The sequence below is a fragment of the Vanessa tameamea genome, chromosome 10, assembly GCF_037043105.1.
Source record: "Vanessa tameamea isolate UH-Manoa-2023 chromosome 10, ilVanTame1 primary haplotype, whole genome shotgun sequence".
In the NCBI taxonomy this organism is placed as follows: domain Eukaryota; kingdom Metazoa; phylum Arthropoda; class Insecta; order Lepidoptera; family Nymphalidae; genus Vanessa; species Vanessa tameamea.
This window is the reverse complement of record NC_087318.1, coordinates 7700710-7723032: the sequence shown is the minus strand read 5'-3', so window position 1 is coordinate 7723032 and position 22323 is coordinate 7700710. Positions and strand designations below refer to the sequence as shown.

The following is a 22323-nucleotide window of genomic DNA, read 5'->3' as shown; positions in this document are numbered from 1 at the left end:
CGGTTCAGTCGGCGAGCTTTCATGATCTTCCCATAGCTTTCTTTGTACTCAGTTGCATTTACAAAGGTCTCCATCGACCAATCTGTTGGTACAGCACGAACTAAACCTAATCGGGAAACATTATAAGACGGAATTTCAGCTTTTAAATTATGTTTGGATAGAATTCCATGGTCCAGAAAGTCGTTAGCTGTCTTAGCGGAGTCAAACTCTACCGACAACTTATTACGACCTATTTGTTTGATACCATCTTTTTTTATATGTTGGACACCAACTTCAAAGAAGAACAGCCCCAGTCTGATGGGTTTTAAGCTCACACCAGAATTAGGGGAGTCTGCAATGCGGGACACATGCACAATAAATGGACCAAAATCTTCGACGCCATATTTACGACAGTTGATCTCGAGAGATGGGTGTTTGTAAATATGCGATTCTGATCCAAGACCGCTGTCTGGGTCCGTAATAGAACGTTTGGACAATGGCTCAGTATTAATATTGTCAGCCGTTCTTTTACGGGATGTTTCTCGAGCTACAGAAGCGTGATAATTTTCAGTTTCCATCTCACATTCATACACACCACCTTTATCGGGGGGCTTAAATCGCTCATCTCCATCCATGGCCGTATTGGCCAACAATATACCAAGGTTCACTCACCTACTCGAAGTTACAAATAATCACCACCACACAAAAATATAAGGGGATAACTGGATTCAAAGGAAAACAACCTAAAAACGAACAAATCCACACGGCACCTCAAACGTCAATGTGAAATATATATCGGTTGGAATCTTCTTCAAGTCATCTTTATTCTATACCGTATACCGTATAGTGACTGACAAGTGACAGTTGACACTGAACTTGAATCTTATATTTTGCAAAGACAAATTTATAGATGACAACTTGACAATTGACAGTTATTATTATTTAATTGTTGTTTGTAATGTTATTTAAAAGTTATCTTTAACAATTTTAAGATTATTTGTCAAAAGGAATTCAAAGTCCAATTATTTAATGACTATCATTTCCATTTAAAAATGGTGCACTCACAATTTTCTCTTCTATGGGATTCATACAAATCCAATATTTGTTCTGGGTTTGCTAGCTTGCAGCAAGTAAATAAATCATTAAAAATATCAAATATCTATTAATTTAGCCTTTGGATATGTTGCTATTTCTTCTTATTTTTACAGAATGGAGAACTTGTTGATATGACTTTGGCAGCTGATGGGCATTTTGTCAAAGTACATCAAGTTTTAATAGCTTTATCAAGTTCTTATTTGAAACAATTAATTCTTTCAGCACCATGTCAACATCCCGTCATATTTCTCAATGTATGTATATAAGTTAAAATTATATATCATAAACATTTTGGAAGTGATCACTCACATTGTCATGGTGTTATTCCTTAGTTTTCAAAAAAAATATTTTTTATTTAAAAACTGATATCTATAATTTTAACATAGTTCTAAAGAAAAATCTTAAATACATATTAGAAAATTCAAATATCAAAATGTGTTTTGTTAATTCCATTATCAAACTAAAGGTATGTTTAGTATTAAAAAAGTAAACATTGTTTCAGAATGTCTCTCATACAACACTATCTCTTATATTGGAATATATATATACAGGAGAGGTCTTAGTACCCTCTGCAAATTTGTCAGCTTTCATCGAAGCGGCAAAAGCACTTCATGTCAAGGGTTTAGAAACTGTGGTAATTAATTTATTATGAATAAAAAATTTACCATAACACATAAATGTATAATTAATCTGTTAAATTAACGACTATAGCTTGAAAGCAGTAATAACAGTGGAGAAAAAGTTGAAGTGGAAGTTGATGATGCTATCATAAGTGGTACATGCAGTATCAAGAGAGAAACTAATGTCTCAAAAAAGGTTTGTAATTTATTTTTAGAAATTATTTCATTTTGAACCATTAATTAAAGATTTGATAATGCTGGTCAAGGCTTTCTAGCTGTGACCCTATTTAAACTTCGTTTTGACAATATTCATTTCTGATGGTAAATGGTCTGTAGTAGCAAGTACAAGTTGATATAATGCACATTTTAGTGTATCAGCCTAATAATAGTATCATGAGAAAAATATTTAGATTTTTTTTCAATAGTTTATTATTTTTTATTCATATGTTCTTTTTATATTTTCTATTGCAGTTGGTTGGTTATTGGTCTTATTTCTAATTCAATAATTACATTTTGCTGTTTTACAGATATCTTTGCCAGCCAATGCGAGAAAAATATTTGTACGGCATGAAAATATTTCTAATTCATCCACAAGGTATATTTTTATCTTTAGTAAATTAATAAAAGTTTTGTTTTTAATTATTATCATAAAAAGTTAATTTAGATAAACTTATTTATGTTCTCAGTGCAAAGAAAACATGGAATGAATGTAATGTCAATGAAGAAATACCAAGTTATTCCATTGTTATGGATGACCATAATAATGATTCTGATGACAATGTTACTAAAAGTGGTGTGCAATCAAACAAAAGTGAAAAGCCTAAAGGTATTCTTGGAGTTTTTTCATTTTAAAACTTCACTTGAATTGGAATTTGATAGATAATTTGTTATATTTAGTTTTCATTGATGTCTTCTTAGTTTTTGAATGTATGTAAAAGATTTTAAAGCATTCGAAACTAACTTTAACTATAAAAAATAAAGTATTATATAAAAAATATATATATGTATTTTGTTTCAGTGACGTCATCAAACTTACAATTCACAGTGTCGATTCGTGGTTCTTTACAAGTTATATTAAATCGTTATATATACAATCTTCACTCAACACAAGCAACGGGAGTTCGTCGATGGCGTTGTATTGACTATCGAAACAAGAAGTGTTCCGCTTTTCTTGTCACTAAAGGCAACATTGTTATAAATAGGTGAAAATATGCTATATGTAGTTACGATATATTTTATATTTATTTAGTATTTTATGAAAACTAAATCAAGGCAAAGTAATATCCTTATAGTTAGCATTTGTGTTAATGATTTAATTTACATTATAATAATTTCTTTTTTTTCAGAGCAAATCCACACAATCATTCATTTCACGATAAAAAGATTCTCGATAAAATTGAAAAAAATGCAGTTTATTTAGCACTTGATGAAGTTCAAACTTATATAGATAATGAGAAATCTAAAGACCGTGACGAACCAATGGAAAGTGAATTTATATCTCTTGAATTAAACGAGGGCTTGAATAATTATTCAGAAGAGTGTAAAATTTCGCAATCTATTGTTAAAAATACTTAATATTTTAGTGTACTTATAAGAAAGATGTTATTAAAAATAAATAAATTGAGCAATTCTTTACCATTGTTTTTGCATTTTGCTTATATGATAAATTAAATTGAATTATATAAGATTAACATACAGCCCCAGAAGACAGATTTATTTAATTAGATAACATAATATAATTTCGTGATTTTTTTTTAATTATTGTCGTGCGCCGTGTATAAATGTTATTAATTCGTATTTATTTACTTTTTTCATTTTTTATTTAGGTATGTAATTATTTAACGGATGGAATATTTGTTGTGGCAATCTATGAAGAGACATGTGTAAAATCAACACAAGTAGAGACAACACAGAGCGTTGCAACTAATTTTAAGTAGGAGAGTGGTAATTTATTGACATGCCCGTTCAGTCTCGTTTCGTTCGGGATGTGAGACTCCTATTAAAGCAATTAATACCCCGTGTCCCGTGATGCTATATGATTTTTATCTGCGCATGCAACGATCCATCAGTCTATTTATCGAGACGCTTAATATTTGGTTGAGGCTTGGTGGCATTGATAGGGTAAGATACCGATAACACAGATCGGACAGAAAGCGACGACGGTGTGTGAACGCGGAGAGGCAGATCCTGGTTTGAGAGGTTGGACGAAATATTAACATTGCGACCTTACACCATGAATGACAGAAAGAAAAAGAAATGTCTAAACTCTTGATCTAAATTCAAACTTATTTCGCTGGAAATAAGGTAGAGAATTATAGGGAGCGACTTCTTACGCTATTTTAGATTATTTTATGATGTTAATACTTTACTGCGCCGAACAGAGTATTAAGCAGTCGGTAATTTTTTTTTGTAAGAATAATTTGAGTAATTTATTTCTATAAAGTTTTTAAAATAATAAAGATTCATTGTTTATTATTAACAAATATTGAATAATAATACATCAAATAATACCTTACTTACCTACATATATCGTACCTTGTACATGTTTAGGGAAAATAGGTAAAAACCTTTCCTATAGTTTTATATTTAAAGAGGATGTCATAGGAAGGACAATTCACCAACGTAACAGTTTTAACCGATTTCATAAAAAGAAGGTTATCATTTCGATATGTCATATTATTGGAACTTATCATATTCATATACATATACTCACTTATATGTCGCAGGAAGCTATTAGTCGGCTTGATTGATGTTTGCATGTATAACACACAATATTATTGTTTACATTTTTTAGAAGTTAAAATATCAACCATTTGTTGGCCAAACAAAAGCTAACATTGGCACGTGGTTTGGTTAAAAATTGAATAATTATTGTTTCATTTAAATAATTGGTTATTGTATTATTTAAATTAAAATATAGCATTTGATTACAGTAAGAATATTATTCAGTCCAACACATTTATTTTTCGATAGTTATTTTAAAGTTTTCGAACACACTGAGACATTGCGGCACGTAAACACATCGAAATTGAATTAAATTGACATAATACCTCAATTGTGTAGTGAGGCAATTTAATCAATTAGCAATATCTGACCTATCATGTAAGTCACACAAAATGTGATGTTTATCTAAATAATTTTATTACCAAACGTTTGTTATTTTTAGGTAATAGGTACATATTATATGACGAGAATATACATAGCTTGTGTAAAAGTCTTAAAACAACAAGTGATAATCAAATATTATATTATCCCAGTACAGTATAATATCCCAGCCACACACTTATCTTTATTAGCGGTTTCTAATAATGCGATCATATTTTTATTGTGTGAATATGATGATATATGAGGTATATGAAGATATAGAACATATTAACTCAGTATTAATAAATAACTTCAAATAGGCGCATGAACCTAAAGATATTCGTGTGTCTAACATGAAAAAGACGAACTTCCATACAAATTATCGATTTATTGCCCCTTTAATAGGTTATTAATTATAAGAAACTTTTCGTAAATTCAAATTGTATTGATACTTTTCTAATTTACAAAAAATTGGTGCAAGCCCGTCACTCGTCATATACTTTACCGCCAAAACATCAATATTCAGTATTGTTGTGTTCCAGGGGGCATAACATCTTAACTCCCAATATACGTGGCGGCACATTGGTGATTTGGAATTCAGGAATATACCATATCAATGAAACTAGTAATTTTGTCTGTCTAAAACCCATCTCTGGTTAGATGGAATATTTATAGGTATTTTTGAGTATATAGATTTCTATATTTTTTACAAGATTTGAAATAAATTTACTATCATATAATCTTTTAACGGGTACTTGGAGATTAAACAGTGAAATAAAATGTGAGAGTGAAATAAAACAGATTTGAAAAATAAATATTAACTCGTCTAAGTTTAAAAGAAATCTTTGCGAAATATCACCCTGTTAGACTGAGCGCTTAATCTGTGTTTTGTATGACGGTCAGTCATTTATCTTTATTAGTATTAAATTATTGCGTTTGTACTTAGTATTTAAAACTATAATATACTTACTTATTTTAAAATAAAGGTAGGTGATGTGTGGTCCAATCCTCAAACTCTTCTTGAAATAAATTCATGCTATGTCCTCAATTTTATAGTCGATTACTTAAATTAAGACGCCAAGACCATGAGCTCGAATAATTTTGAACTTTAATTTGCTTGCCATCGCTATTCGCAAACATTCTTCAGACAGCACTTGTATATGACATCCAATAAACTCGAATAGTCTTCTTCACGAAGAATCAAATGCCGTTTCGAGAATAAAGTAGAGATTATCTCGACTTTATTATAAAAGCCGAACTTGACCCAATAGGTATATTATTAAATTATGAAAACATAGAACTATTACGTATGGTGTTTGTCTATACATACGTGAAAACCCATGTTGCATTGATAATACAAAAATGTACTTGTGTGTTGCGTATTTATCAAAAATATGATTAGAGGCACGCGTAGTCACGTGGTTGTATAGACGCTGGACGTCTTTTGTGTCTACAGGTGTAATGGTGAGATATAATCTCGTAATTTGACTTTACAATTCAGACGTCAAATACAACAAATGAACACACATACCTACTTCATACAATTTCTACACAATCATTTTAACTCGCTTGCTGTGGCAATACGACACTGCATCAAATGTCGCTCCCAAATAAAATGATATATGTAACGTTTTTTGTTTTGTTAATTACGAACATAATTTTGTGCGAGTCTTCATCTAGTGAATACCAAACTAATCAAAAGCAATATGAACAAAATCCAGCAATAAAAAGACTACAGGAATATATACAAATTGACACAAGTATTGAGGAAAATGCGGGTGAGTAGATATAAGCGTAAATAAATTCAAATAAATTAAATAGCGAAATACTTTTATAACATTTATCAAAACTTGTTTAAGTTGTTTGCTATAAAAAATAATTAGAGTCAAGGTTTAATTTAAAAATAAAATTAGTTAAATAAAAAGTAGTATGGTATCTAATATGACACTTTTATCGACAATAACAGACAGGTACTTGAATTTTTCGATGATAATATTACCATTCATTGAAATATGTGCGCGTAATAATAATATATCATTTTCTATGCACGGTGGGGACCACTTACCATCGAATGGCCCATTTGCCTTTTTATTTTAAATAAAGACTGATACCCTATATGATAATCATCATTAACATTTTTTGCGCTTACATTGCAAACGGTGGCTGAACCCTACGAGATAGAACAAAATAATGTACTACAGTATTGTACACCTTAAAAAGAACTTAAAAAAAGTCCGGGATGGTATTAGCCCACAACAATCGTTTTAACCTTTACTTTTTACGAGAATTAAGAGATTTTAAGCATTAATCCTTATCCAATGAAGTACCTTAAATACATTGTGAATTTAATATACTTAGATCAATATGGCCCTTTACAGCATGTAAGTAATTTAAATGAATATTTTCGAAGATATTACAGATTTAAAACGCAGAGACATAGCGGTTTGTATTGTCTAATGACTGAAAGACTGCGAACGTTGTAAGACATTCTGTAGTTGGTATATTTAGAATCAACATTGCACCCGTGCGAACCAATAGTTAAATATTCTGCACAAATTAACATTGTAATTTTATTACTTACATAATATTCATAGCTTTATCAACTGTGCTCTAATTACATGCGGTTCAGATAAATTCAACAAAAAATCAATTGCATTATATTATTTTCAACATGATATGTGTTCCGAACTCATACGAACAGATGGCTATATACATATGCATATATGGCTATATATATATACATATAATATATATATTTTAATAATCTTAAATTTATATTGAACAGGGTCGCCGTTCAATTCCTTCGATTAGCCATTAATATCGCCCAAATTTTATTGGTATAATGACATACCTAGAACTGTAAATATGTAATAATTTTCCCAACCTTATCGCCTATGCACACATCCACCCGTCTACTGGTCCGTCGATTCCTTCCATCCACTCTCCAGGCATTTATATTTAACAATTTGCACATCCGACTACCGTTGGCTGTTATTGCAAAATGTAATGTTCAATTGTAGAATTAGCAGTGGAATTTTGGAAGCGTCAAGCAGAAGAGTTGGGCTTACCTTATGCCGTGTACCGACCGCTCGGATTACCGATATTTGTTATGACATTAACGGGACGCCAGCCGGAACTACCGAGTATAATGCTTAACTCTCATGCAGATGTCGTGCCTGCCGGTGCTGTAAGTAGTATTTTATATTTTTAACAAATTTATGATAGAAAGCTAATTAAACTTTTTATTATAATTCAGACTTATAACTTTAAATGTGCTACATCCACTTGCTGGTTTCATCTGCTTGTACTAAATACTTGGGAAATGCAGGCAGTCCAAACATTTCCTTAAGAATCCTCTAGAAATGTCATGAGCTTCAAAGTATAGCACGAGCGACGAATCTACGTTATTAACATTATTTTACATTAGGACCTCTGGATTTATCCACCTTTTTCGGGTCATGTTGACGAAAACGGCAATTTACATGGACGCGGCTCGCAGGATACCAAGGATGTGGGTATACAATACATAGAGGCTGTAAGAAAACTTATTCAAAATAATGTGACTCTAGAAAGAACAGTGCATATCACTGTTATGCCAGGTAAGTTAATTTTAAATAGCTTTACTTAATATCCATAAATGTTTTCCGTATATTCATTAACATCATAATCATATTATGATGTTAATGAATATTCATAATAACTTATAAAAGATACCGTAAAAAATCTTAACAATCTCCTGCAAAAATTTAAATGCGAATACCAAAAAAAAATATTTATTCATACAAATACATTATTCCGAATTAGTCGTGCTTTTGTTTCTTGAAGTTTTTGTACTTGAGACGTGGGTATACGTGGAATAGCTGCATTTGAGTTAGATTGACCAATTTTTCTTCGTCAATCGTTACCATAAACCATTTAATGTATTTATATGTTAACCTATATCATATAGCAATTCTTCTTCTCCAAAAAAAATATAAAAGATTAGAAGTAATAGGTATAAATACGCAAGGTGTGCTAACTTATTATTAATAGATTTTTTCCCTAAAGCTTATCTATCACAATATTTTTAATTTACATTGAAATAATAAGTAACATAAAACTAAGAGAACATAGGCGAATATTTTATGTTTTTTTTTTACGTAATCGATACGCGAAAATCTCGATGCGGGCTATATCGTGATTTCCTGTCGCGTAATAAATCAGTTCAGTACGAGATGTTCTTCTCAAATACAGGGTAAAGGAGATTGTGAGGTTCCCTGCGCCATATTTATCGCATATCCACCTCCACCACCTAAAGAAACAATATTTTATATATTTTGCCTGTACTAATGCTAGGAGTAAAGATAAATAAACAAACGTGACCTTGATTTGGCATGATATAATTCGTTGAGATAATAGTAAAAATACATGGTATTATTATAGGAACACTCATATATTTATATCCACATTAATAACAATGAATTATAAATGTATAAGTAGAACGGGGATTGTTTTTTTAAATGCTTTTTAATATTATAATAAAAAAATTGCACGGAATATTTGGTTTGAAAAAGTTATGCTTTGTCTTAACACCTTCTGTTATTGTAATATGATATGTGAGTTATACTTGTACAAAACAAAAGGTATACGACTTTTTTTGTTTTTCTTGGTTATATTTATCGAACAAATAATTTTATTTATTTATCATTTATTTGTTTTCAGATGAAGAAACCGGAGGTTTTAGGGGCATAGTGCCGTTCGTTGAGACTGAAGAATTTAAATCTTTAAATATTGGTTTTGCCCTTGACGAAGGATTTACGTCTCAAGATAATACCATGTATGTTACATATCAAGATAAACGGCCCTGGCGTAAGAAAATTATTTTTATTGTCGTTGTTGATCTCTTTATATTGTATAAATAACATAACAAACATTACACTTAATTTAATGTTAATTTACTATGTTCCCATGCCGTTCTTCACAAACTCAGTAAGTACCGCCTCTGCTCTAAAGAGAGTTTTCTTTAGAGAAGTAGAGAGACCCTTTTCAATTTTAATAATCTCTGTTTTCTCCACATCTATAGGACAAGAGATATGTCTAAATCCCATACTCTTTGATATCGTCCCTCAAACATTTGAATTTTTTCAGACCGCAAAAATATCAATAGTGTCTAAAGGCTAGCGGAGCTGCTAACTGATAAATTCGATACAAGTAGCAACTCATCACTGTCTACCGTTCGTCATGTGGCCGAGACGAACGATGTATTAAGCACTCTGAAATTAAGTTAAATAATTTTTCACATTTGAAATGTTTGAATGATATCTGACCCCGAGAGGGAACTGGAACTTATGTTGAATTTTATTACCCACAAGTACTGCTGTTATCCATTCTAGGTTTGTAGGAGCTCGCCTTTAGGAGTTAGAGAGCGATCTCCTTTCCCGGTACATCTTACTAAAAAATGCCCAAGAAAATCATTTATAAGTTTGAGCCCGAATTTGGAGAATTATTCTCTTATAAAATAAAAAAATATATTTAATGTTTTTAGAGATAAAGTTCATCATCCGTGGAAATGGTGGACACGGATCGATAGTAGCCAGTGGAAACGTGATAGAAGGGGTAAAGATGCAATAAGTTATTTAATTAGTCAAGATTATTTTATAAGGATCATCTGCATTTCATTATTTAAAAATAATCTATATGATAGATTCACGCCCAATATTTAAGTTTTGTTTACTTTTTACCTACATTAGTTTCCTTTTTAGTTACAAAGATTTTTAAATATCGCTATGGAGTACAGAAATGAACAAATGCAGATACAAAATTCCACGCATGTCTTTGATTTTGGAGCATACACCTCAGTAAACATCAACATGATTGAGGTATGTTTTCACCATCGCCATCAGGATTATAAATAACAATTATACATCTACAAAAACTTCATTTAATTCTATCGTTTTGTATATTATAAAGAATTATTTGTCAACTAATCGATCGCCAAATAGTACTACTTTGTTTACCTATGTACTCATTTGAATGGTTAGTATAGTACACACACGAGGGATATACGAGTAACATCATAAACGGCTATGCAGCGATACTATTACAAGTAATTTATATATACGTCTTATAGTATCAGTTTCAATGGGGTAATTTGTCGCCCGCATTACCTCGTCTAACTACCTAAATAGTAAAAATAAAAAGGACAAATTTGCTCTAGATATTTTGAAAATAAATATTTTACAGGGTGGAGTTGCTCCTAATGTTGTTCCAACTAACGTGACTGTTATTATGGATATGCGATTGTCGGTCGATGCGGAAGTAAATGATGTACAAGATATGGTAAATGAAATAATTAATTTAATATTAAAGTTATAATTGTGACTTATAGGCACATTTTTTACAATATCAATTTCGATAAACAGCTTAATTCATGGATGGCTGAACTTGGTGATGAATCTAGCATTGAGTATATAAGACGGGTAGAGAATTCTCCTGCGACAGCTGTCGATGAAACTAATCCATACTGGATGGCGATGCGAGACACCATAAAGGAATTGTATGTTATTTGGCAAAGTATATACTATACCATTGAACAAATTAATTTGTATTAAAATTATTAAACCTGTTTTTTATTTATTTTTTGTACTTAAATAATAATAAACATAGTAGTATATTGGATAAGAAGTTTGAACCGTATTATTTAGATCTTAAAGATTGCTGATATTTTCTTTCAGAGGCTTGACCGTGGTGCCAATAGTGTGCCCTGCCACGTCTGATATGGTGGTAGTTCGAACTAAGGCCATCCCAGCTCTGGGATTTACTACCAAAACGAATATGATTCCTAAGCTGCACGATATCGATGAATACATTGCTTTAGATCAATTTTTAAAAGGCATAGATATCTATGAAGCTCTTTTGAAAAAACTGGGTAATCTTGCCTAGGATCGTTTACTAAGGAATAAATATAATTGAATCAATAATCAATGAATTTATTTGTATGAAAAAATAATATGTTCTTATATTGTATGTGTAAAAATAAACTTAATAAAGTAACCAATATCTTTGTTAGAGTAAATTAAATGCTACCGTGCCTTTGAAAACATTTTTTGAAAATGTTGATATAGGCTACAACGTAAGTAAGAGAGATACGTACAGGAATCGTTGCATCTCATGATTCTTGATATAAAAGGAAAACAAATCTTTAAATGAAATGTAATTTAAAGATTTATTATATAACTTTTAATTTAATGTAAATATTGTTACCCGTTGATTTTCGACCTAATTTACGGATGTTCAAACATTATTTTTGGGCCATATTTTAACAAAATGGCAGTCGGTCCGGGTATCAGAGCAGTTGAAAAACTTAGTATAGTCAGGAGATCATTTTAGAAGCTTAAATAATTTAATTTTTCAAAATATTAACTCCGTCACTGGAGCATGTAGGATATATATATATTTAAATTTGAAACTATATTATGTTTTAAAGAATAAAAAAAGAAAAAAAGATTAAAAAAATTGTTTGATTTATATCCTTTTGTGGTAATTAGTCCGTGTCTAAACTCAAAGTATTGTAACTTTCATTAATTCATAAAAGCGGTACAAAATAATCCGAGGTTAGAAAATTATAAATAACAATCATTTTTTTTCCCCCTTAAACCGAAATATTTATTTTAACAAATACTGATAAAAAAATAGATAACATTAAGTGCTTAAATATATTTATAACAGACACAAAAAGAAACACGTGTTTCTTTCTGTTATCATTTCAGAAATCTATATGTGCCTGATGAATATAATTCTTGTAATGGTATTTTAGATCATTAACAAAAGACAGTATTCATTCTCGTTATCATAATACTTCATAAAAAAAACTTTTAAAAAATAGTAAGTAGGTAGTTGGTGTATACATAATCATAAAAGTTTTCCAAATTATAGAAAAGTTATTTGTTTTTTCATTGATTTAAATTGTTATATTAACACTCTCCCACTTCGCTGTAATGGAGCCTTTCTTTCTGTACGTGCCGCAACATTTTTAAAAGGACTTTTTCGCGAGCCACCGCTCTTTGTTTGCCAAGCGTCGACGGATTTGAGAATAGTCACGCTTTTAACGAACAAATGAATGCTCTGGAATAATCGGGATTCGTTGAGTAAACCGTTTAGCACTCCATTGAGAAAAATGCGCGTTTATCGCGAAAATGGCGCGGATTAAACGATTCAATTATTTTTTTCTAATATAACAGTGCTTTTTTTTTTTTGTTTGATTGTAGTTACTGCTTTAGATCATGTACGTTTGCTTGCTAAAACACTTAAACACGAATTTAATTTCAATATACACAATTTATTTTAAAAAATTATAAAAGGGAAAAGCTTTGAAAAAATCGGCGTTTTGGATGTATATTTTTGCAATAATTATATAAATAACTGTGCAATATCTCAATTTGAGACAATGGTTAATATAAATCTCGTAGATGCAGATGAAATGCTGGGGGCGTAGAAGCGTTAATTGAAATAAATTGTCACGGTTGAATGTCGCTGGAACATAAATCAGAGTGCCGCGGGCTACCAACTAAGTGCCTGCTACGAGCTCTACTGCGTAGTATATTTTAGACAGAGCATTCATTAAAAGTAATAAAATAAACTTTAATATAATTTTAATCATCGGCAATCTCTAAATATATATCACTTTTGTACCATAAAACGATGTCGGTAGTATTATCTAAAAACAATAAAACGAGTAATCATTATTTAGTTCTTAGTTTTAATACCTTTCATATACAGTTACGTTCAAATAAATATAAATTTACTTTTTGATATTTTAAATATGGACTTGGTTTACTTGGTACTTCTATCATTTTCATATGTCTGCTTTAAAGAATGACGCTCTAAGAGACACCGCGAGACGAATTAATTCAGCCAAACGCGGCAAGTGCGCGATTTTTCCCGTAGTACTCATTTGTCACCAGTGCAGGTGTGTAGCATCACACCGGTGAAGTAAAAGCGTCTGAACATTAATGTGTAATATCTAGATAAGGTATTTTTACAAATATAGTCATGATTTTAAATAATGAAACCCATTTATTTATTATAAAATAAATTATAAAAGCGATAAATTATACAGTAAGCCTATGAATTAAACTATTAAAAAATTAACAGTTTCAGTATTCGAATCGAATAACTTTTTACTATATACATTGAAAGTGTTTTTAAACTTAAGTTTTCCTTGGTATCCTAGATTTAAACTCTGTCAAGTTTTAGGCGCATGCTGCTGTCTGGTTATCTTTAAAAATAACTATTTTTATTGTTTCGCAAAATTAAGGCTCAATTAATTAATCATTTTAGGATTCAAGTTCTTCTTCATAGTTGTTTTACCAGCGTTTCCCCATTATCATTTTTAGGGTGAAGGGTCTGGTAGCCCTAATTCAGTAATATATCTCAGAGTTCGTTAAAATTATTTTATAAGGATGTCTGTGCGTGTGTACATATATCAATATGAGTATATAGGTACGTTCATGAATGTTTCTTTTGTCTTACATTACTACCGAACAATTTCATTAAATTACATACAGCGGCTTTTTATATAACATAAACAGTATAAAAAGTAAACGAATATTACTCCTTCGAGCGTCCTATTGAAAGCCGTTAATGTGGACGGACTAAGTAACACCCAGAGCAATAATGAATATATTACATTAGTTAATTTCTCACTTTTTTAATTGAATATAATTTTTTTTTCTTATGTAATTGTTTTGAATTTTAGCTGAATTATTAAACCTATAAAAATGAATATGCATATAATTACCTGATGGTAGAGCTTGGTGTAAACCCGTATGGGTGGGGGTATTAATCATTGATCAATGATTCTACCGCTAAACATCAATACTCTGTTCCGATTTAAAGGGTGAGTGAGCGAATATAATTATAGGTGCTTTGGTTATGCTATTTTATATCGTTGTTGGGGCTTATTTAATGTGTACCTAATTATCATACTTCTTTCTTTGTCGAATAGTAAGTGCTAGCCTTGCTTTTAGTTATTATTTTTTTTACAATCCACTTTTTTTCCAAATCCGGGTTATTATTATTAATAAAGACGTCGTTTGTAAGTAATAAATTGTTACATTATGTACACCCCAAAAACTTTTTAAAATTTAACTAACACTGGCATACAAAACGTAAGTAGTACACATTACTATTGAGAATTTACTTGGTGGTAGGACTTTGTGCAAGCCCAGACGGTAGTTACTACCCACTGTTCATATATTCTATCACTAACCAGCATTTCTTAGTATGGTTGTGTTCCAGTTTTAACGCTGAGTTTGAACCACCCACGAAGAACTAATAACAATAAAGAAGACTACTTAACAAAGAAAAACTCCAAGTCAATGAAGAAATTATCGTCGTAGAGTTCAATGCAAACTTTTCGACATCAATTTGTAACCCATAACTTGGAATTGAAAATTGAAATTAGATTGTTGTGCTGCCTGGCAATAAAATGGCATAATTAATTATATTCATTAATATGATATAATAACGACACAGACAGCAAATCTGTGGAGATATTAAGATAAAAAATGAACTACTGTTATATAAAATGTTAGAGACATTACCTTTCACTTAAAACATTTTTGCATTGAAGTATATCACAGGATATATTTTTTTCAGAATCAGAGAGTACCGATCATCACGATATTTTAAAAATCTACAAATTTTAATACAAAGTATTCATGTATTCTCTAATTTTTAGTATTCTTTAATTCGAATGAAAATATAAAAAAGTATTTACAGCGTACGCTTAAACTGACTATTTTGTCTAAGACTACATTCACATTGTATAAACTATATGCAGCATATAAAACTGCTACACATACATATAGTTTGTACCGTCCTGACAGTATTAGTTAAACAAATTTATGTTATTTGATTACGGAAAAATTAAATAACCATAACTTACTAATTTATAATATTAGTGGACAATCATGATTAAATGAACAGAATAATAAAATGTACCTAATTTATACAATTATGTTGGTAATTAAATAGTTATTGCGTCCTGTGAATATATGACGTGAGGTGACCCCATTTAATAAGATAGCAATGGCATTAAATAGACTTTGTACAATAAATACTAATCATATGAGGTACTTATTAAACACTCATCAGAAGTTGTTCTATTCAGTCGACAAATAAAGCTTAAACGGACTCTAGCCAACGACGGCTCGGTCACGCGCACATTATTTGAAAAGTTTAAGTACTTATAACACCCGTGTTCCATGCGATAGACCCCATGCCGTATCCGCCGTGGGGTGTAGACCCCATATTTAATGTCCGGCGTATGTTATTTTATCAAAAATGAACAATTGAAATGGAAATCTCAAAACTGATTTTAATTTTAAAATAAGTGTTATTTTTGATAACATACCATTGTAATAAAGTGTGTTTCGTAAAACAATTCGTGAGAACTTTTCATAAAATATTCTATTAATGTTATTACTTATGCTTGATTTTTACTAGATTTGGGTACTACTAGTAATTATTTGATGAAATTCTTCTACATTTGAAGCACTTATGTCTCAAAAAGCGATTTATTTTGCTTTCGGGATGCAGAATTCTCAACGAAATTTAATACAATAGGTGCATCTGATACCATTTTTACTTACGGATCAAATTCTATGGATAGTAAGAATAATACGGAAGTAGGAATAGTACGGAAATAGATATTAGTAGGAACGGATAGTAGGATAAATTTATGACAACAACATAATAATTACACAACTCAATTATACGTTAGCAAAACGAATCGTTGAATATTATAAAAATGATAAGCATTTTATAAGCTTATCTTTTTATATTTTTATTACCTGGGAGTTTGTTAATAGTCACAATAATTAGCGTATTTCTTTACAATATGCATTTTATTCATTGAACTGGTTATCTCATCCATCAAAACTGAACACAGCAACAAATATATATTTCCAATGTGATCTCTGATGGTAGGTAGCCAAATTGCACTGAGGCACCAGAATATGGTTTATGTACTAAAACAAATGTGTAAAAAACACATTTTTTTTAATCATCGCATATCTAGTAATGATTGCGCCTCATATTTACACTGTCACGTAGACCGATAACATGAAGAAATTGGGATTGACGGGACGCGGAAAGAGAACTGGGAGCTTTGAAGCACCTTGTAGTATATCATAATATATATATAGTATATAATAGTCCTATATCAGTAGTTAAATGACGATGATCATAATATTCAAAAAATATTGATTATGATAATGAATTCGATAAATAAATTGTGCTAATTATTATTTTAAAAGATTTATTCACTCTTAAGTGGTCACGTGTATTGGTCACGTGTATTTATTCTCAAGTGATTACATTAGGATAAAAGACCAACCTCCTAGAATAAAATAATATTGTATTTATGTATGATGTGTGGATGGATTAGTTGAAAAAATAACAGAAGAAGAAAATTTTAAAGATGTATTCTAAATCACGTAGCTACGTTATTAACAGTTTTAGATATTCGTTTTTTTTTAATAACGTATATTAAACTATAGTTGTACCTAGTTATTTTCTTTTCTATCCAATATTTTTTTCGTAGAATACACGAACATAGACAAGATCCTAAATTAAAATAATATCATGTAAGTAGATTTTTATATTTATATAGAGCATACAAAGTATCTTAAATATAAATAAGACAAGTTATATCTATGTCATAAGTGGTTAAAATTATAATTTACAAAACCCACTAGGTGCTGATGATGACGATGATAATGTCTGATCGATTTCGGTCACGGCTTAGAATGTCAAGGAGTTCCAGTCAACTGCGCAGGACATATTAGAATGCACAAGTTTGCGCCCAAACACAGGTCCACTCTGTATTCCCTCGCTCTTTAATCCGATGGGCGGCAAATCCGACATGACCGTAAAGACTTTAGGCGCAGGACCAATTCTTTTACGTGCCGCTTCCATACGGCCTTTTACTAGCCACTAGACCAACGAGGTAGACTACAGGCTAGCTTCACTATAAAGTTACAAGAGTAACCAAAGTTATTTGATTTGAAATAAAATTAATAGGCGCCTATTAATTTTATAAAAGGGAAAGCAAAAATATATTTTGTAAATAAAAATATACAAGATTTTGATACAAAAAGGCAGGGAACCGAAAATGTTTTTAAAAATATTTCTCTATTAATCTCGAGTTCTAGACTGCTATTAATAGGTTTAACTCGCAACGAATGTTTCACCAAACACAAACTAATTAAGTACGTAAAAATACACCAATAAAATAACATATTTCACCGTAATCATTAATCTTATTGCAAAGATAACGTTTATACAAATATTTAATATCACAAAGTGCTTAATATTTGTGCAAAGATTTAGCTCTTTGGGATAAAAATGTTCAAAATGTCTATAAGAAGATTAGCAAAGATATAGATAGGTATATATCGATTTTATATGGACATGACACGGAAAATCATTTTGAAGACAATAAAAATTGGAATTAATAATCGATGGACATTTTTAATTCAATTTACTTGATACACAGCATGATTCCTTACATCATCATTTTAAGTGTTTCCTGTTAGTTTTTGACGAGAAGTTTTAACGGTAAGCATTATAAAAAATTTAAATATTTAAAAACGAAAAGGTAAGATGCATAACCGAAGAGACACTTCAATTCCTATTAAGTATATTGAAATATGCATTTATATGTTTTAAATATGGTGTTATTAAAAATACCAGCGGTTAAAAACCTCTTTTAATACGTTCCAAGTCGGTGTTATGGTAGGTGGGTAGCTTCACCACCTCAGGTAGATATAGTTAATCAGGCTATATTTATTTTGAATAATTAAATATGTTACTATTTATAAACATGAAACAAAAAATATATATTAAGTAGATATATGCCTGGAAATTATTTTCTGTGCTATAAAATAAACGTTAAAGCTGTTATAAAAAAAAACACAAAGAGTTTAATCTCTTATAATGTTTTTTTAAGCGTTTGACGCTTGACAGATGTACAGATAAAAAACAAAAACAAATTAATTCAGACTCCTAATAGTTTCATGTCGCTAATAAGTAGAAAAATAAATACGTTCGCACTATCGGGGAATCTATAAAACAATGTTTTTATTTAAGGTAAAGACTCAGCGTAAACAAAAAAAAATAACTACAGATAGAAGAGTATACTAATGCAAAGGCTTACGGCATAAGCCATATAAATCGATGAGATATCTGTAGCTAAATGTAAACAAGCCCACTTATCCGTCGGATGGACGTGTGTTACTCGGATGAATTTTGTAAAAGATCTTGTGGCTGCGACCGTAGATAGTGTAATAAGCCGTAAGTCTATGTCGCACGTGGTATTTTCGCTTCGTAGCTCGATTTCAATTCAAAAGCCGTATGCGCCGCCCCCTATATAAAAGGCGGTCGCCTATTGGCCGTTGACACCGCCCAGCCAATTAAAGCTCGCTTCTCACCCCAGATCTTACTTGACGTTTTAATGTTTACAGTACTGACAGATATCTAAAGAAAAATATGTTTAGTTTGAAAGAAATTTATTTTAATTAAATTTTAATAGTGCACCGTTAAAATAAATCAATCTATCTTTTTAGCAATTGTTTCACTATGGTACGAATGTCATATTATCATGTTCATCTTAAATAGAAATAAAATACATATTGTTCATTATATTTATTTTTTAATTTGAGTGCATATTTATTAACGAGTGAATGAACAGTTATATACTATAACAATATGTAAGAAAAAAATTATAAACATTTGCATTGAAATATTAATTTCGGTAGATTTTTTACAATGAGAAAATATTATTTTACTGGTATGTTTAAACATAACACAGATTCGCCACCACTGATACTGTGACAATGTAGCCTGTGGACCGAGACACAAGATGCGTCCGCAGTTCTCTCGCTTACACCTCACTCGTACTTGATTTCCCATCCCGCTCGAGGGTGGGACTCGATGTAATCAGGGGATGATGTGACTCGCGATCTCCGCAGCGGCTTCAAAGATCACAATTATCAGACCAGTCTGTCGAAAGCCGCGACCGAGTGGCGAAGTCATAATAGAGAAGTCAGTTAAACTTTTATAATATGATCAGTACTTCTCTTTATTAATTTAGAATCTATTTATTTAATTTTCGTCGGATGTGATTGGGACCTTATTGATTTATAATAAAGTTATCAAATTAAACTTCGACACAGTTCGTTTGAAGCCATGCGCAATGGTTAAATGGTGTTGAAAATATTAATTATAATCAGGTGAAATAAACGTCGAGCTGTCGGCCTTTTGGGAAAAACAACGGGTGCCGGCTACGGCTTTCCGGAGAATGGGAACAGGTCGGTGAAATTAATTGGAAATTATTTCTTTAAGCAGTCTAACATAAATTAACAGACGTTTGTTTTAAATTTTCTAGCTATATTTGTTCTTATAGGACCTTGTCTAATTACTATCCCGTGAGGTAAAGGTAGAGTACGAAATGTATATCAAAACTGTTTCTATTACAGATTGTTACGTTCTAGTTTTTTGTGTTTTATTTATAAAAATATGGATACTAATAATATTCCATTCCTATAGGGTTTCTGGCTGAATTCCTCGTAAGAGTTAAGACATTGGGTATATGATAACGTTGATTAGTTTCTCAAAATATGCAATTTTACGTAACTTGTTTAAATGACAAACAAGAAAAGGAGATATAAAGAATAAAATAGATAAATCAATACGATTACGAATCTTTAATATCCTTTTACGGTTATACCCCTGTAGGTGATAAGAAAATACGACGATTTAAATCACGGTATATTATTTCAGTAACAGTAACGGTATCAATTTTTGGAATAGAAATAAGAAATAGATATATATTTTGTGTACGTTTTAATGCATGTATTCCTTTTACTATCCTTAAATTATTATGATTGCTTTCAATAAAAAAAAGATCTTTGACCAATCACGTATACTTATGAACGTCTGTAAAAAAATCTGATATTATTTTAACAGACACAGGACTTTACGACATAATAAAAATAGTTTGCAACAGCTATAGCCAGAAAACTACAATCTATGCTAAGTTTTTAAATTTAAATATCTTAAAGGATTAAGATTTAAAAGAAAAAAAAAACAAGCTTAAGTAGTAAGCCTATTTTGATGATTAATAACATTAATCGTATACACTGGCAGTGTGTGAACGTAAATCTTTGACTTCTAACGACAATTGAAAGTCGTGTTAGCCCGTTTAATGGGACATACATTCCTAAGTTAGGGTAGTTTATGTAGTTATTAAAAAGTTTGTGTAAGAACATCATATCGAGTAATTTCCGTCGGGAAGATAAAGTCCTTGTGTGAGACTGTCTATATCGGTGTCTAACGAGGGCTTGTATGATAATCATGTGGGAATCTCAATTTGATATGTAAATAGGTATTATTTAAGTATATTATATGTAGTTATAAAAATAAATCCCTGGAATGTCTTGACTTTACAAGACTTATCATTATGAGAATTGTCATTACAAACTAGATCTATTTACATCACATTACTATTACTATTTAAGTATATTACATTGCAATATAGGTACATACTACATAATAAAGATTTTGTAATTTCAATTTGTGTTTATAATTCATCTCATACTCGGATGCGAAGGAAAACGTCATGAGCAAACCTGTTTGTATCTAATGTCAATGAAATTATGGCACATGCAGCATCATGGTGGAATACGCACCAAAACTTCTCTTAAGTATAAGTTCGATGTGTGAATTTTTATTTTAAATTAGATATATATTAAGTATCATAGCAATATTATAATTTTATATACTCAATGTAGACAAGCCTTTATACGATTGTTTAATTAGAACTATACAATACGTAGTTGGAATTAAGACAACGTTTAAGATCATTGAAACGCAACAAATCCTAGTCTTTGTGAATGTAACTTAGGGACGAACCCAAAACTTCGTTAGATCACGCTCCCTTGCCAAGCTCTTACAACTTTACACAGCGTGGTCCAATTTAACAACTTTTAATTAAACTATTTTTACTTTTATTTTCACACTCCATGTAAATTAATCCCTTATTTGCGTATTTCATATTATATTAGTATTCATTGGACAAAATAACGAGAAGCATACACCACAGAAAACTTCAAAATTATGTTTAAAATTATATTTTTATTAGATTTCAGAGAATATAACCGATTAAAACAATTAACGTTTTAAAAATTTACACCTATATAATATAAGTCTTTGAAACTATTGCTGCTTAAATTTCAGGGAGTCATTCGCCATAGCCCCAAATCTAAAACTTAGCCGAATCAACTGAACATTGTGTATGTTTGTCAAGTGCAAGCCTAAATCAATTAAATGAGGATTTTAGTAATTACTCCTAGACAATATTAATATTTAAAATAAGTTTAATACATACATTTTATCATTTAAAAATCAATTTTCTTACCTTTTTTTAAAAATAGTCATAGCGGTTTCTTCATTTTCCAATTTCCTTTGTCTATTATTATTATTATTTTCTCTAATGACATTA

At 30.6% G+C, this 22323-nt stretch overlaps 3 protein-coding genes across 4 annotated transcripts in view; all 3 read left to right on the top strand.

Moving 5' to 3' along the window:
* The first annotated feature begins 830 nt into the window (after positions 1 to 830).
* On the top strand, positions 831 to 3324 carry LOC135193465 (protein abrupt-like). 2 transcript variants are annotated; one of them, XM_064216029.1, is made up of 8 exons: positions 831 to 1109; positions 1188 to 1328; positions 1577 to 1708; positions 1786 to 1886; positions 2221 to 2289; positions 2381 to 2520; positions 2713 to 2896; positions 3041 to 3324. In XM_064216029.1, exons 1-8 carry the CDS (start codon positions 1032 to 1034, stop codon positions 3267 to 3269), a joined length of 1074 nt encoding a protein of 357 aa, XP_064072099.1. In that variant the 5' UTR covers positions 831 to 1031; the 3' UTR covers positions 3270 to 3324. The 2 variants fall into 2 exon arrangements, with proteins under 2 accessions (XP_064072099.1, XP_064072098.1); XM_064216028.1 differs by having other exon boundaries at positions 1786 to 1890; positions 2222 to 2289.
* Positions 3325 to 6335: 3011 nt separating this feature from the next.
* LOC113399623 (aminoacylase-1-like) lies at positions 6336 to 11868 on the top strand. Its single transcript, XM_026638838.2, has 9 exons — positions 6336 to 6556; positions 7799 to 7965; positions 8206 to 8377; positions 9480 to 9626; positions 10303 to 10373; positions 10520 to 10636; positions 11001 to 11096; positions 11180 to 11313; positions 11492 to 11868. Exons 1-9 carry the CDS (start codon positions 6376 to 6378, stop codon positions 11697 to 11699), a joined length of 1293 nt encoding a protein of 430 aa, XP_026494623.2. The 5' UTR covers positions 6336 to 6375; the 3' UTR covers positions 11700 to 11868.
* Positions 11869 to 20121: 8253 nt separating this feature from the next.
* The window catches only part of LOC113403898 (protein dissatisfaction), a 31933-nt gene continuing 29731 nt past the window's right edge, over positions 20122 to 22323 (top strand). The window contains exon 1 of the mRNA XM_026644531.2: positions 20122 to 20131. Within this exon, the coding sequence (XP_026500316.1) occupies positions 20122 to 20131 (10 nt within the window). The remainder of the gene's footprint in view (positions 20132 to 22323) is intronic.

What these genes read in the sequence shown, in the direction of transcription:
- LOC135193465 (XM_064216028.1), top strand. Translation starts at nt 1,032, where the DNA reads ATGGTGCACTCACAATTTTCTCTTCTATGGGATTCATACAAATCCAAT. An exon ending in GGTTTGCTAGCTTGCAGCAA is followed by an intron (nt 1,110 to 1,187) that starts GTAAATAAATCA and finishes TTATTTTTACAG; the next exon opens with AATGGAGAACTTGTTGATAT. An exon ending in CAAAAGTGAAAAGCCTAAAG is followed by an intron (nt 2,521 to 2,712) that starts GTATTCTTGGAG and finishes ATTTTGTTTCAG; the next exon opens with TGACGTCATCAAACTTACAA.
- LOC113399623 (XM_026638838.2), top strand. Translation starts at nt 6,376, where the DNA reads ATGTCGCTCCCAAATAAAATGATATATGTAACGTTTTTTGTTTTGTTA. An exon ending in TAAACATCAACATGATTGAG is followed by an intron (nt 10,637 to 11,000) that starts GTATGTTTTCAC and finishes AATATTTTACAG; the next exon opens with GGTGGAGTTGCTCCTAATGT. An exon ending in CGAGACACCATAAAGGAATT is followed by an intron (nt 11,314 to 11,491) that starts GTATGTTATTTG and finishes ATTTTCTTTCAG; the next exon opens with AGGCTTGACCGTGGTGCCAA.